Genomic DNA, 17,363 nt, shown 5'->3' on the forward strand with positions numbered 1-17,363 from the left:
ACAAAAAAAAGACACAATGAATCTGATGGACTTAATAGATATGTGTGTGTGTGTGTGTGTGAATATATATCACTCTCTATCCAAATGCAGCAAAATACATATTTCTTTCAAGTGCACATGGAACATTTTCCAGGACAGATCACAGGCTAGGCCACAAAACAAGTCTCAATAAATTTAAAAAGACTGAAATCATATCAAGCATCTTTTCCTACCGTAATGCTATGGGACTAGAAATAAACTTGAAGAAAAAAACTGCAAAAAAACACAAATATGTGCAGGCTAAACAATATGTACTAAACAACCAATGGGTCACTGAAGAAATCAAAGCAGAAATTTTAAAGATACCTGGAAATAAATGAAAACACAAAGAAAAGAACCCAAATTCTATGGGATGCAAGCAGAAGTAGTTCTAAAAGGGAATTATATAGCAATACAAGCATACCTCACAAAACAAGAAAAATCTCAAATAAACAACTTAACCTTATATCTAAAGGACCACAAAAAGAAGAACAAACAAAACCCAAAATTAGTAGAAGGAAAGAAATCATAAAGATCAGAAAAGAAATAAATGAAACAGAGACTAAAAAATCAATAGAGAAGATCAATAAAACTTAGAGCTGGTACTCTGAAAAGATAAACATAATTGATAAACCGTTAGCCAGACTCATCAAGAATAAAAAAAGAGACAGAGAGAGAGGACCTGGCCCAAATCAATAAAATCATAAATAAAAAAGAAGTTACAATAGAAACCAAAGAAATATAAAAAATCATAAGAGATTACTGCAATTATATGGCTATAAAAAGGACAACCTAGAAGAAAAGGACAAATTCCTAGAAATGTACAATCTCCCAAGACTGAATCAGGAAGAAATAGAAAATACAAACAGACTGATTACCAGTAATGAAATTGAATCAGTAAAAAAAACAAATAAACAAACAAAAAAAAACTCCCAACAAACAAAAGTCCAGGACCAGACAGCTTCAGAGATGAATTCTACCAAACACTTACAGAAGAGTAAACGCCCCTACTTCTCAAACTATTCTAAAAAACTGAAGGGAAAAGAATGCTTCTGAACCTGTTCTACAAGGCCAGCACCACCCTGATACAAAAACCAAAGATACCACAAAAGAAAATTACAGGCCAATATAACTGATGAACATAAATGCAGAAATCCTCAACAAAATATTAGCAAACTGAATTCAACAGTACATTTAAGGAATCATACACCACGGTTTATCCCAGGGATGCAAAGATGGCTCAGTATTCACCAATCAGTCAATGTGATATAAGACATTAACAAACTGAAGAAAAAAAACAGCATATGATGACCTCAACAGATGCAGAAAAAGCTTTTGACAAAATTTAGTATCAATTTATGATAAAAACTCTGAACAAAGTGAGTTTAGAGGGAACATATCTCAACATAATAATGGCCTTATATGAAAAACCTACAGCCAATATCATACTCAATGGGGAAAAGCTGAAGCATTTCCTCTAAGATCAGGAACAAGACAAGGATGCCCACTTTTGTCATTTTATTCAATATAGTATTTGAAGTCCTAGCCACACAACACAAAGAAATATAGGGAATACAAACTGGAGAGGAAGACGTAAAACCGTCACTGTTTGCAGATGACATGATATATGTAAAGAAAATCCTAAAGATGCCACCAAAAAAGTATTAGAACTAATAAATGAACCTAGTAAAGTTGCAGGTACAAAATTAAAATACAGAAATACATTGTGTTCCTATACACACAATGAGAACAAACTATCAGAAAGGGAAATTAAGCAAACAATCCCATATACAATTGCATCAGAAAATCTAACTACAGATGTAAAAGACCTATACTCAGAAAACTATAGACACTAATGAAAGAAAATGAAGATGACACAAACAAATGAAAAGCTATTCTGTGCTCATAGAATTAATTACTGTTAATTAAGAATTAATACTGTTAAAATGACCAAACTACCCCAGGCAATCTACAGGTTCAAAGCAATCCCTATCAAAATACCAATGGCATTTTTCACAGAACTAGAACAAACCATTCTAAGATTTTTATGGAAACACAAAATACACCAAATATCCAAAACAATCTTAAAAAGAAGAACAAAACTGGAGGCATCACGCTCCCTGATTTCAAACTAATAGTAAACAAAACAGTATGATACTGGCAAAACAAACAAACAAACACATAGCTCAATGGAACAGACTAGAGAGTCCAGAAATGTACCCACACTTATATGTTCATTTACTCTCCAACAAAGGATGCAGGAATATACAATGGGGTAAACACAGCCTCTTCCATAAATGGTGTTAGGAAAACTGGACAGCTACATACAAAAGAATCAAGCTGGACTTCCTTTTCACAGGATATACAAAAATAAACTCAAAATAGATTAAAGAATTAAATGGAAGACCTGAAACCATAAAACTCCTAAAAGAAAACATAAGCAGTATGCTCTTTGACAATGATCTTAGCAATATGTTTTTCGATCTCTCTCCTCAGGCAAGGGAATCAAAAGTAAAAATGAACAAATGGGACTGCATCGAACTAAAAAGCTTTTGCCCAGTAAAGGAAACTATCAACAAAATGAAATGGCCACCTACTGAATGGGAGAAGATATTTGCAAATGATATATCTAATAAGGGGTTCATATTCAAAATATACAAAGAACTTATACAAGCCAACATCAGAAAAACAAATAACAAGACTAAAATATGGGCAGATGACCCTAATAAACATTTTTCAAAGAAGACTTAGGGATGGCCAACACACACATGAAAAGATGCTCAACATTACTAATCATCAGGGAAATGCAAATCAAAACCATAATGATTTATCACCTCACAACTATCAGAATGGCTATCATCAAAAAGACCACAAATAACAAATGTTGGCGAGGATGTGCAGAGAAGCGAACCCTCATGAACTGTTGGTAGAATGCAAACTGGTGCAGGCACTATGGAAAACAGTATGGAGATACCTCAAAAAATTAAAAGTAGAACTACCATATGATCCAGCAATTCCACTCCTGGCTATTTATCCAAAGAAAACAAAAACGCTAATTCGAAAAGATATATGCTCATACTAAGTGAAGTAAGCCAGACAGAGAAAGATAAATATCATATGATATCACTTCTATGAGGAATCTAAAAAAATGATCCAGATGAAGAAAGACAAATATCATATGATATCACTTATATATGAGGAATCTAAAAAAATTATACAAATGAACTTATTTACAAAAAAGAAATAGATTCACAGACACAGAAAACAAACTTATAGTTACCAAATGGGGGGAAGGGATAAATTGGGAGTTTGAGATTAAAATATACACACTACTATATATAGAATAGATAACCAACAAGGACCTACTATATAGCACAGGGAACTATACTCAGTATCTTGTAATAACCTATAACAGAAGAGAATGTAAAAAAAGAATACAAATATTTACATATTACAAAGTGAATCACTTTGCTGTACACCTGAAGCTAACACAACATTGTAAATCAACTATATTCCAATAAATTTTTTTAAAAAGAAAATATATATATGCACCCCTATGTTCATTGTAGCATTATTCACAATAGCCAAAATATGGAAGCAACCTAAGTGCCCATAGATACATTAATGGAAGATGTGAATATTACTGAGCCATGAAAAAAAGTAAAATCTTGCCACTTGCAGCAACATGATGGACCTAGGGGGTTAGACTAAGTGAAATAAGTAGGAGAAAGACAAATATCCTATGATTTCACTTATATGTGGAATGTAAAAAGGAAAAGAAGTGAACGAACAATGAAACAAACAGACTCATAGATACAGCAAACAAAATGGTGGCTGCCAGAGCAGAGAACAGTGGGGGATAAGTGAAAGAGGGGGAGGGAACTTAAGCGGTACAAACTTCCTGTTACACAATAAAGGAGTCATAGGGATGGAATGTATAGCATGGGAAATATAGTCTATAATAACGTAATATCTTTGTATAATGACAGATGATAACTAGGCTTACCATGCTGCTCATTTTGTAGTGTATAGAAATATAAAATCACTATGTTGTGCACCTGGAACTAACAGAGTGTTGCAGGTCAATTATATTTCAAAAACAGAATCATAGAAAAAGAGGAATTTGTGGTTACCAAAAGCTGGAGGAGGGGTGGAAGGGGGGATTGGATGAAAGTGGTGAAAAGGTACAAACTCCCATTTATAAGATAAATAAATACTAGGGCTATAATGTACAACATGATTAATATAAGTAACACTGCTGTGTGTTATATATGAAAGTTGTTAAGAGAGTTAATCCTAAGAGTTCTCATCCCAAGGAAAACATTTCTTTCTTCTTTTATTTTGTATCCATATGAGATGATGGATGTTCACTGAACTTATTGTACTAATAATTTCATAATGCTGTACACCTTAAACTTATACAATGCTTTATGTCAATTATATCTCAATAAAAATGAAGAAAAAAGCACAAGAAAAAGTATTTTAAAAAGTAAAAATGATACATCTTCCAACCTAAATACTACTGTCTTGCATGGAGCAGGGTAAGCTTTCATCAGGGGAAACAACAATGGTTCCACCTAATCAGAGCATGTGACATCTACCTGGCCACTTTAAACTACTTATGAACTGAACCACCAGTTTAAAAAAGGAGCTACTCTCCTGGCTGATGTTACTGATCCAATTACCAAGGGGAGACAGGTTACTGCTACACAATGGTGGTGAGGAAGACTATCTGAGATCCAAGGTAATCTCTAGCAGCCTCTTGATACCTGCATCCCCAACAGTAAAAGTGAATTGAAAACTACAGCAACCAACACACTACTATAATATATAAAATAAGTAACCAACAAGTACCTACTGTATAGCACAGGGAACTATACTCAATATTTTGTAATCACCTATAAGGGAAAATAATCTGAAAAAGAATATATGTATGTATAACAATCACTGTGCTGTACACCTGAAACTAACACAACATTGTAAATCAACTATACTTTAATAAAAATAAAAAAATTTTTAAAAAATTAAAAAAAAAGAAAGAAAGAAAACTACAGCAACCAAAAAAAGCAGTATGACTGAGGACTTTGACCTTTCATGGATGAAGGTTTGGGTCACTCCAGAACCAGGAGCAACTGAAGTTCTGGCGGAGGACATGGGAAATATGGAATGAGGAGATGAAAACAGAAACTATAGATACTAACTAAATATATATACATATACACATACACACACACCAACTACGACCTAGTGACCAATTACAGAAATGAGTACTACTATAGTAGCTTTAGCTAATGTCTCCAGGATTCTTACATGTATGTGTCAATATGTATAAAGTAATCCTTTTCTTAAAAAAACAACAACAAAAAAAAAGAATCAGTTTAAATCTCACAAAATCATGGTTGTTTTGTTGACATATCAAAGATATCCAGGGAGTTAAGAACTACAACACCAACACAATGTGGTTTGTACATGGTAAGGGTTTGTCTCCTCTCTAAGGGGCCTCACACAAAAAACAGCCAAGGCCAGTGCTCATTTTCAAGAGTGAGGTCCCCATCCAGATCTCTGCACAGTAGAGGATGGGTGACTCAAGAAGAGCAGTTTCCTTTTCTGCCACTCCTGCTCTGACTCATTATCCCTTGAAGGCAACCCCTGGCTATCCCTCAGGGCTCTTGCCAGCCCAAGCCTCTTATGATGGCCTTTTCAGTGCCGTCAGAGAGGTAGAGCGAGAAAGGAGGACAACAAAGAAGTGATTTTTCTCTTGATTTGACTTAAATAATAGTGTAAGGAAACATGCATGAGGAGGTTTCTTTATTCTTTTCACTCTAACCAGGTTCTCTACTAAAAGCTGATGCTAACACTGGTCTTATTTTCAAGCTTTCAGTGTTTTTCTCTATTTTTCTCCCTCCAAAAATATCCTTCAAGAGCTGCCAAGTCCCAATGCCTTTATGATGAATTTTCTCCCAAGATTTTCTGGCAGTATTTCCTGTTTATAAGGGCAGGAATCAGAGCAGCCTGAGACTCAGTTTTAAACCTCAAGTGTTCTTCCAAAGGTATAACAGCCATTTTTCTCTCCTTAATAATGCAAAGCTATAAGATTTACATGTAAAGGACTATTTTTTTTAATTTTTATAATGGACAATTTTAGCAGATTTTATAATGGTGAATATCTCTCCACCCATTGCATTCCTAATAAAATAACAAGAAGAGTGTATAAAGGAAACTGGGGGAAAAAAGTGACCATTTGGCGATTATTATAGGTATCCAAAAAAAATACCACTGGACACAAGTTAAAAGTCCATCAACAAGAAACTGGACTATAAAGTAGGAAATAGGCATACATTGGGAAACTACACAACCATTAAAAACAATAATGTGAGAATTTACATTTATCAACACAAAAAAAGAAATGTAAAATTTGTTTATAAAAAATTATATGATCCCATTTCTCCAAAAAATATAAAGCATATTGTATATGCCATGTGTAAGTACATACATAGAAGTCCAGAAGAACATCAAAATGTTATTTTCTTCTTTATCCTTTTACCTATATATCAATATATCTATATATTAGATGTATAATTTACATATTTGAAGTTTTTACAATATATTGCTTTTATAATTTAAAAAATACCACAAAACGTGTTTCTTTTTATTAAAAAATATGGTGTATCTCTTACCATTTTGTTCTAACAGAGTCGACAATGCATTTGCAGATGCCTGGAAGACTTCTTTTGATGAAGAATGCATCAGCATCGAGAGCATCACTTCCCTGTGAGCTGGGAACCTTTCACAAATTCAACCACAATATGAATAGTAATCTCTTTAATAATTAGCTCAAACATTCACTTACTGTTATCTAATCTCTCTAACAACAAATAAGGGCAGATAAACAATATTTTATGCCACCTCTACTCACAGGAGTGAATTACAGTTAAACAGTTTTGTATTTAAAAGTTATATTCAAATCCATGAACTAGTAATAAAGTAGTATTTCTGTTTCTTCAAAGTAGATAAGCAGTAGACGGAGAAAATAAAAGACTCAGCAGATATATAAAGAGGTGCTAAGGGTAAAAAGATTAAGTGAGAAAAAGATGATGTAAGCAAGAAATGAAAAATTAAAAGTCATAATGAAGCAAAGTGAAATTTTTAATGTAGAGCATAAATATGTTTTAATGATGTATTTATTTTAATGATCTCCTATGGATTTTGAGGAATTAGTGTCTATGAACTGAAATTTATAAACTGCAACATGAACCAACCTTATCCTAATTTCTTTAAAAGATTGCTCAAAGCAGATTAGAAGGCTGGTTTAACATATATTTTTCAAAATTTACTGTTTCCATTCAAAATAGATGTTTAAATAAATAGCATCTGTGTCATTAATTCCCTTCTGATTGGCAGTAGATCACTCTGCTGACAGGCTGTCAGGATTTGAGATGCAGAATATTACTATTTAAATTTCCAAGGTAAGTAAGTCATTCAAAATTTAAAATCCAGAGGATATGCAGAGCCAACAGTAAAAATCTAAGCAGTTGCTCATGGACATGAAACAAATCTGATGTACTCAGAACTCGTGTATCTGTGGGAGAGATGACTGGTCTTACAAGGTTTAAATGGTGCTCCCACAGAAAGCATCCTCAAGAGCTGACAGCTACAAATAACCCTCTCAAGATTAGAGAGTTCAACACTGCTACACCAAGTGGGGAATCACTATAGGAGGCTTCTAAGCACATCTAATTCCTGATATTGACAACCTGCTGGCTAGTAACCACAACAGAAAAGGTCACAGATTGCTCTCTGATTCCTATCACTTGAGATTAATTAATATGGCATTTTAAATGATTAGCCAGAAAATTGAAAGTTTCTTTCTTGATGATTCATAATTTACTGAATGACTCTTGATTCTAAATCTCTCAGTAATAACTCTCAAACAAATCACCTTTTACTAACTATCCAAGGCAATGGGATCAAAATATACACCCACAAGTATTTTGTGGCAACACTTAAAACATAAATGCCTACATCAAAAATATTTCAAACAATAAAAATTTCAGTTATGGTATTTCATGTGGATTGATTAAAAATATGACTGAAATTTTCTATCATATAGAATCAAAACTACTGACTGGCCATCTTCATCTCCAATCTTCTCATGTAAACTGTTTTGGTACATAAGGAGATTATTCAGGGCCCAACATGCAGCCTCCTGGATTAGGGAAGGAAAAAAAGAAAACTGTCAAAAAATAAATTATTGAACAAACAATTTTGAAAGACTATCAAATTTATGAAAGAGTCTAACCTGCACATGCTTGTTCTTTCTATGCCACGTTAATGCTTTGTAGCAGGCTTCCAGCCAAAACAATTTATCTTCTTCATCATCATTCTCCTGATTCTCATTCTTTTCCTCTAAGTCTTGATTTAAGAAAATGGTCTCAGCTTGGAAAAAATGTAAACATGTAACTTACTTACAGTTTGAATGACCAACTAAGTCCGTATATTGAAACATTATCAACAGAGTGAGGTATTCTTTAGTAGTGGCCCTGGTTATTTAAAAGACCTTTTTAATATATTACACACTTCATCATACTGCTATCCCATCTAGATAAATTACCAAATGAGCAAGAGGGTACCAAACAAAACTAATAGGCTAGAGGAAGATTAATTAAGGCAGTTAACTGCTAATAATAAAGCTAAATCAAGGATGTATTTACTGATATCTGAACTGGGAAGGATGTACTTACCACAACTGTTAGTTCCCTTGAAAGTATCATCTATTGGACAATGAGTTACATTAAGACAGAAAAGGCATTTAAGGGCTCCTTCTCCACATATGACTTTCTTGTTATAATGTTAATATTCAAGATAAAATGCACCTGTAAGAATTTCCTTGTTAGTTAAGTTACTTACTGAGGAGAGCTAAACAGCTGAGTGCTGCAATCTGTAATGCTGCATTCTCTGAATACTGCTGCACAGCTTTCACCACAAACACATGCACCTCGTTTAATACCAGAATATTAAAAAAATTACCTGAAATTTAAGTGAGATATTAGTGGAAATTCTCATCCATGGAACTTAAATTACCTTTAATCACATAACAGTATTTAAATCAACAAATTTGAGTAGTGATGACTATTCTTAATGACATTAAAACATATATTTACTTTAATTAAAATAGCTTAAGAGGATTGCATAAAGTATTGAAAATTTATTTTACGCACTCATTCAATTATCTTGCTTAGACAACGGAACTGACTGGGCAAAAAAAAAATTAAATGTTTGAGTTATATTAACTTGTGTTCATTGACTCCCTCTCATGTCATCATCATATTAAAACAATGAGGTATCTGTTATTCATGACACTACAATATTGAGTGTACAAAACAGCTTAATTTTCCTGCCTTCTAAAAGACGGGGGGAAAAAAACCTTCCTTGTCATTAAATGCTTTTGCTGAAACAGCCTTCTTTCACTTAAAGAATAGTGCTCAGAAAACCCATTGGCACACTTATCATTACCTGATCTTGTCTATGATAATCTTAGAAGAAAAATATGAGAATATTTTACTACCTCTAACTCAACCCAGGAAGACATCCCTTACGTTTTTATACTCATTCTTCTCATAGTCATATAGAAATCTAAATCCTTATAAGGAAAACACTTGTAAATGACAGTCCAAAAATATGTGCCTCCTTCCACTTAGCTTATCTGTAACTCATTAACAGTCACCAAGTTTCCTTCTAGGAGTAAGAATGAAACTCCTAGTTAGCTATATGTGTAATTAGATGATCCCTGAGACACACAGCCAGAATTGGAAAAGATTCTATACCATGAAAAGCCTAAAGCCCACACTAAATATCAATCAAGGCTTCAAAATCAAAAGGCAGATTAACTAGGGGTAGCTCTTCTTTATCAACATCTTTTTATGTTCATGCCTCTTCCGTATTCACCCATTAAGCTGACATACTCCCCAGCCCTTAGTGGTCTCTCGTCTTGGAGGGTCATTTCAAAAAGTGTTCTTTTCCACTTTTACCAGCTTATCTAAACTTGGGCTGTCTCACCTCCTTTTCCCTAGTATTATTCCCATGCCACTGCCAACAGCTGCTCTACCACTGAAAACTGTGTGACTCTGAGCAAACATCAGTGAGACTGGCCTTACCCTATTTTCATTTATATTTAATTTATGTGAAAATATATAGTAAATTATATAAGGCCTTTAAATGCATTAACCCCATAACTGAATTTCATAATTTGACAAAATGCTTAGTATTTATTTACTGACTTTGGGTTTTTATTTTAATTATGAGGAAGAAGTAAGTTTTATTCAGCTTCTTTGAAACAGTAACAGGGACAATAAATTCTCTAGTCACTAAGAAAGTACCTTTAACTAAAGATCAATTTGAGGAAATTCGCTGGTGGTCCAGTGGTTAAGACTCTGCACTGTCACTGCCAAGGGCCTGGGTTTAATCCCTGGTCAAGGAACTAAGATCCCACAAGCCTTGAGGTGCGGCCAAAAAAAGATCAATTTGATGACTTTTTACTTTCAAAAAATGTCACAGAACAATATGAAACTTATAATAGTTTATATGGTTTATTTAATTTCAACAGTATAATGTCAACCACCCTTAATGTGCTATTGTAGACCTATTTGAAATTCAAGTACCATTTCCTCAACATGACAATAAAACCACTTCCTCGTCTGGCTCATTTAAAGGATTACGGTAAACTCACATTCTTAGTATGTCATGCAAGTTTTAACTTGAGTGGTAAATCGTAGAACATGAAATAGAGAATTCTATATTAGTGTGCTACTATATTACCTAGATTTAAGAAATCAACTTTTGAATTACTTTACAACTTTACCAGATATCAGCTAGCTTGTACAACTGTGTGCTTCTTCATGAAAATATGAGTAAAATTCTCACCTGATAAAAGAAATAAACTAGTAAATGGCTACAACATTTTAGAAGAAATGCTTTGTTTTGCTTATGAATGCAGAAATTCTGTATTTTACCACTTACTGACTACATGATCTTGAATAAAACACACAGACTTGCTAAAATAGGTCCTCATCTGTAAATATGGAGATAATAAAAATATCACATCTCCCAGGATTGTTTCAAGGATCAAAAAATTATATATTGTATATGAAACTACTTTAGAAAATATGAAAGAAATGTGCAAATAAGACATTATTTTCATATCTCCACAGTTTTGGTCAAATGATAAGCATTCAATAAATGCTTATCAAGGAAAGAAACAAACCGAAGTTGTGCATGCAAATTAGAATTCAATTTATAAAAATTCCATTTTAACTGAAACTACCTAGGAATATTCCTAAGGCTAAAATCAATTGCAGAATTATACAAATTCTGAATACAGGGGATATAGCCATATTTATGTAAGTAAAAATATAAGTTGCTACAATAAAAACATAAAAATGAGTTTTTTCAAATGAATGATGTTTTTTCCCAGAGTTATAGTGATGAAAAGTCAAATGTCTATTATAATAATCCTGATTTTGCACAAAACATTTCTGGTGATCCTTTTTAGAAAAGGTTGTCGGAACCAATTTCCAACAGTTAGGGATCCTGCCTTACTATTCACCAACCATTTACTTTTTAATGCGTTGTTCTCCTCACAAAAACATCAAGGAAATCTCCAAGGTGTGTATTGAGGGAGTTGGGGAAGGCTCAACAAGGAGCTGAAACAAGAACTGTGAGCTGAAAGCAAATGGTCAAGCCAGAGTAGCCATGTGGGAAAGTATGAGTCACTGTGATCAACTAGCCTTGATCAGACTAGCCTTGTACTCTCTCCAAAGGAGGGTAGCTCAATCAGAGTCTCCCACTTCAAGTTTGAATCTTAAAAAGATTCTAAAGTGGTCCCAGGTCAGTCCTGTGCCCTAGCTTCTGGCAAACATCTCTGGATGAGATGTTTAGGTCCTCAGGATTCTCAGAGATTAAACTCAATCAAAGAAAAACTCACAAACATACAGGAAAACAAGACTCCATGACAGACAGGCAGTCAGCACAGGAGCAGTAGGTTTAAACTCTCAAGAACTTCATATATTGGAATTATCAGATACAGAACACAAGATAGCTATGTATTAATGATTAAATAAATAAAATTAGAATAAAAGAAAAGAGAAAGGGGAAGAGAAGAGTGAATAAGAGTCAGTCAAAAGTTACCTGGCAGATCTGAAAATAAATATATAAATTTTTTATATTTTAGATTTTTTTATAAATATATAAAAAATCTAATAAAATGACCAAGTTGAATTTATCATAGGAGTACAAAGTGGCTTACTGTTAGAAAACCTGTACAGGCAATTCTAATTCTCCATATTATCAAGATAAGAGGAAAACAAATGATCTTAAATTTTTTTTAAATATTTGATAAAATTCAATATTCATAATTCTTTTTTAAAAGCCCACATATTAAAATAAAAGCAAACAAGAAACAGAAGGAAACTTCTTAACTTGATAAAAGCTACTTGTCACAAAACAAACAAGATTGGGGCTTCCCTGGTGGCGCAGTGGTTGAGAGTCCGCCTGCCGATGCAGGGGACATGGGTTTGTGCCCCGGTCCGGGAAGATCTCATGTGCTGCAGAGCGGCTGGGCCCGTGAGCCATGGCCGCTGAGCCTGCACGTCCGGAGCCTGTGCTCCGCAACAGAAGAGGCCACAACAGTGAGAGGCCCATGTACCGCAAAAAAATAATAATAATAAAAAAAAACCAAGATTAACAACAACAATAACAACAACAAAACCCCATAAAATAAGCATTATTCTGGATAGAAGAATATAAAGCATTCCCTTTAAAATCAAGAAAACGACAAGGATGCCTACTATCACGGCTTCTAGTCAACACTGTACTAGTAATTGTGGGCCATGCAAGAAGACAAGGAAATCAAATTAAATAACTGCTACACAGAAAACTTAAGAGCATTTATAAATAACTTTTTAGAATTAATAAGAGTTTAGGTAAGATTAATATGCAAAAAATCATTTGCATTTCTTTACACATACACAGTTCAAAAATACAATTTTAAAAAAGATACCATTTATAATAACAAAAATAGGGTACCTAGAAATAACTAATAAGATGTGCAAGACTTGTATGGAAAAAATTATAATGTAAAGTTGTCCATTCTTAAATTGATCCATATATTCTGTATAATTTTAATCAAAATCCAAATAGAGTTTTCCAAGGAACTGGACAAGTTAATTCTAAAATGTATATGGCATTGTAAAGGCCCATGAAAAAAGCCAAGCTGTAACCAAAGAAGAAGAATATATAATGACTTTACCTATTAGCTTTTGAGATATCAGGACTTACAGAGCTATAATAATTTAAACAGTTTGATATGGAGGCAGGCAAATCAAATCAACAAACACAACAGAACAGCAAAAACAGAAATACATATATTACATGTTATAAACCTATAAATAATACATACATATTATATACATATATTCAATATATGATACTACTGGGAAATGGCTGAACCATATAATAAATTGTGCTCTCCATATTATAAATGGGGGGGTTAATTGAATTCCTACTGTATAAAATAATTCCAAACAGATTTTAACACTTTAATGCTTAAATTAGAAAAATTTTGGATAAAATGTGGAATACATTTATTATGTTAGGCAAAGGAAGGATTTCTTAAAATACATTAAAAAGGTTAAATCACAAAGCAACTAATCATGAAATTAAACTATACCACAAAAACCACATAAAGAAGATAAAAAGACAGCTCACCAATCAAGACAAAATATTTTCGATACATATAACTGACCACCAAAACATTATTAGCCAGAACTAAGAATCAATTTTTAAGAAGATAGACTATACCATGAAAAAAAAGAAAAAGGCAAACCAGGTACTCCACAAAAAGAGGAAGCACCAATAGCAAAGAAATATTTGAAAAGATATTCACCTTCCTTTACACTTTCATAGCAAGAAAGATGGTAGTAGCATAAAACAAGACATAAACCAATGTCCGTGGATAGGAAAATGGATAAATAAATTGTGGTATACTCACATCATAGAATACTACATACAACTATATGCAAAAATATTCATGAGTCTTATAAACAAAATAGTCTTTAAAAACTTGCAGAAGACAACATTCAGCATGATGCCATTTTTATCAAGCAAAAACAAGCAAACGTTAACAATTTTGTTTACAGAGATAAATGAATGTAGTAAAATTTAATTTAGAAAGCAAAAGGTTTATTAACACAAAACTCTGGAGAGTGTTAACCTCTGTAGAGAAAGTGGAAGAAGGGCAGAGCCCAGAGTAGCTTTACCAGCACTGGTAATGTACTAATACTTAAGTTGGGTGAGGAGTTCTTTTGCACTGTGCTTCACATTTTCTATATGTTATGCTTATTTTTTTGTATGTATCAACTATTTACACAATAATACTTTAAATATAGCATAACAGTGATAAGACTTCTCATATTGCACACTTTTATTTTTGCCACTCCTATTAAAATTCCACCTAAGAATGGCAGAACAGTTTGCTAATTTACAATATTTCCATCCAGTGTATGTCAATATTTACTTAAACATAAGCATATGTATGCTATATATACTTACATCATATAGACTGCGATAAATTAACCAAGAATTATAACTTACCTAATGTAAGCCTATGGAGCAAGCAGCAACTCACTTCTTGGATTTTTTCACTGATAGGGAATGCTATCATGGCTTCTACCACAATATTATAACACCTGACATTGCCACTCATGAGGACTTCAACATTACTGCCTAAATTTAAAGAAATCATAATTTTCAATAAGGTAATAATTTCCCCTTTTAAATATGCATACAAAGACACCTTACAGAGATTTTAAATATATGGCAGTATAATGGCTACATTTCCAAATTTAAATATACTGTTCTGTCAAATAGCTATAAAAATACCGTTGCTCGATGTTAATATAATACAATTTAGGACTCATCTCTAGCATTAAGGGAAAGTTGCTTTATTCCTGTATTTTTGGCTTAAAAACTTAAAATAAAGGGAAAACTGAGAGTGCTTTTTATATAAGTCAAAATATGTAAAGTTTTGGCTGTAAGTTTTCAAATAAATGGATTTGGGGCCTGTTTCCGAATGAGGCACTATTCCATTGGCTAACGGATTTTAATTGCTCCTTTCCTCAAACCAACAGAAAGAAAATCAAGATTATATCAAATAGAAGAGCAGAATCAGCTATCATCTATTTCCTGTCCATTCCAGAAGGGCAGCAGAAGAGCAGCCATTGTAAAAGGCAGCAAAACCGAGCTTCCTGAAGGCTCTGAGATAGACAGGGAAAAGAATGGATGAAGGGGAGAGGAGGGACATAATATTAAAATGTATAACTAAGGGATAAACATAGGTGAACCACAAAGGAAGGAAAGAATCCACTGGGAAAGGCAATTAATCAATAGAGTATGTGAACCTATGTGGATAAAACTAATTTATATGTCTGAATGAAATGTTGACTATTCTTAAAACAGACAGAAAAAAGGTGTTTGCAAAACATTTTTCTTTCTTTTCTGGCACAATCAAACTAACCAACTGTTTTCCAAAAACTACATTTTTAATGTTTAATTTGTATTTAAAAAAACACTAAATATGGAAAAAGAAGGAAATGAAATGAAAGGAAATGGCCTCAACGCAATTACCTCCTTTTATTCAGAATCAAAGATACAACTTGCTCTAGATTCAAGGTAAAGTTTAAGACACTTGCTTTTTTTTAAGTTTTAGTTGCTGCTTTCTTTGACCTTTCTTTATGAATGAGCACATTTACACTGGAGTTATGGTGATGTGGGTGGAAAAGAATGAATTTCAAAACAACCAGCACAAAATAAATAAATAAATGTATAGCCAAGGAAAGGTAAAATGAAGAATATATTCAGTTTGTTGGCAGTAGATGACTCAGAGAAGTTTAAATTCCATTTCCTATTATTGTTCTGCCCCATCTACTTCTAAGAGTTTAACTTTCCATGGATAAGAAAATGATGGATTTTATAACCATTATTAAGAACGGGCATTCTTTCACAAGGCGATTAGTCTCACATCTGTGAGATTTCTATGTCTGAAACCATATACGCATATTATATATAATAAGCTACATATGTATGAAATATAAAGCATGTAGTAATACTGTCAGTGTTTTAACCACACTTACTACATTACATTACCAGGTACTATTCTACATTTTTCACATTATTTAACTGATTTAATCCTCACAACTTCACATGTGTGAAGATGAAATTATTACCAGATAAATGCATGTGTAAATCCTGTACAAGCCCAAACAGGTAATACATGAAATACAAAATGCTCATGTGCACTTACAAAAGTAATAGAAATCTGATGTATTATTTTTGTCCATTAGTATTCACTGGTAGCATACACAGCAAATTAATTTCTTCTTATTTGTACTTTTTTTGTTATAAAAGTGGCTAGATTTCATAGCATCACCCAAATGCTAAACAAGAATCACAATAAAGTTCCAACTCCTTCCTGTGGCTTTTCAGGCCCTGGGATCTGGTTATGTCTCCAGCCTCATCCACTGACTCTCATCGAGCCCTTCCCCTACCTCCATGAAATGGCACAGGAGCAGATGTTCAGGGCTCTACATGTGTATTACACACACGCATGCGTGCACACACTTATAAATACAGTTTACTGAGCTACTTTTATCCTCTTGATTCCTCTATGCTATCTTTTGCTCCAGGATCTTTACGCTTAGGATGCCCACTGCCTGGGATACTGCCTGCACTTCTACTTCACCTCACACCTCTCCGCACACAAAGCTCTCCTCATCATTCAAGACTCCGCTGAGAGATCTTGCCTCACTCCCTGTTTGTTCTCAAAACCCTAGGTACTTCTGCCAACACTTGCCCTATAATACTTCGTAATCACTTCCATGCTTATCTGTATCTTGTGGGGTACTATGGGGTCAGAAAAGGAAAGAAATATGTTTATATTTTCTGCTACTGTTTCTCCAGCACCAAGCCCAGAGCCGGTAGCAGTACAGCATCAATAAATAAAAATTTATTAAATGAATAAATGAATGAGTTTAGTATCTACAAGTTTCTAAATAATAAAAATATTTTTGAAACACACTCAGAAAGAAGATATATTGTAATTTTTCAGATTCAAAAATGAAACCATGTATGCAGGCTACTTACAAGGAATTGCTAGGGAATATAAACAGTGCAGTACATGAAACACAATTTCCTCTTCATCTTTAAAATGTTTTAATGTACTTAGCAATATCATATAATCTTTATTCTCAACAAATTCAGTCAGTTGCTCCTCTGAAACTAAAAAATGAAAGACA

General features: G+C 33.4%; 1 protein-coding gene across 1 annotated transcript in view; it reads right to left on the reverse strand.

Annotated features, from left to right (window-relative positions):
- LRRK2 (leucine rich repeat kinase 2) overlaps positions 1-17,363 on the reverse strand; it is a 152,970-nt gene that overhangs the window by 121,911 nt on the left and 13,696 nt on the right. Inside the window, exons 6-11 of the mRNA XM_079938391.1 lie at positions 17,212-17,346; positions 14,665-14,796; positions 8,926-9,045; positions 8,318-8,454; positions 8,145-8,224; positions 6,696-6,802 (exon numbers count right to left, since the gene is read on the reverse strand). Of these exons, the coding sequence (XP_079794517.1) occupies positions 6,696-6,802; positions 8,145-8,224; positions 8,318-8,454; positions 8,926-9,045; positions 14,665-14,796; positions 17,212-17,346 (711 nt within the window). The remainder of the gene's footprint in view (positions 1-6,695; positions 6,803-8,144; positions 8,225-8,317; positions 8,455-8,925; positions 9,046-14,664; positions 14,797-17,211; positions 17,347-17,363) is intronic.

The sequence above is a fragment of the Stenella coeruleoalba genome, assembly GCF_951394435.1.
Source record: "Stenella coeruleoalba genome assembly, chromosome: 11".
In the NCBI taxonomy this organism is placed as follows: Eukaryota; Metazoa; Chordata; class Mammalia; order Artiodactyla; family Delphinidae; genus Stenella; species Stenella coeruleoalba.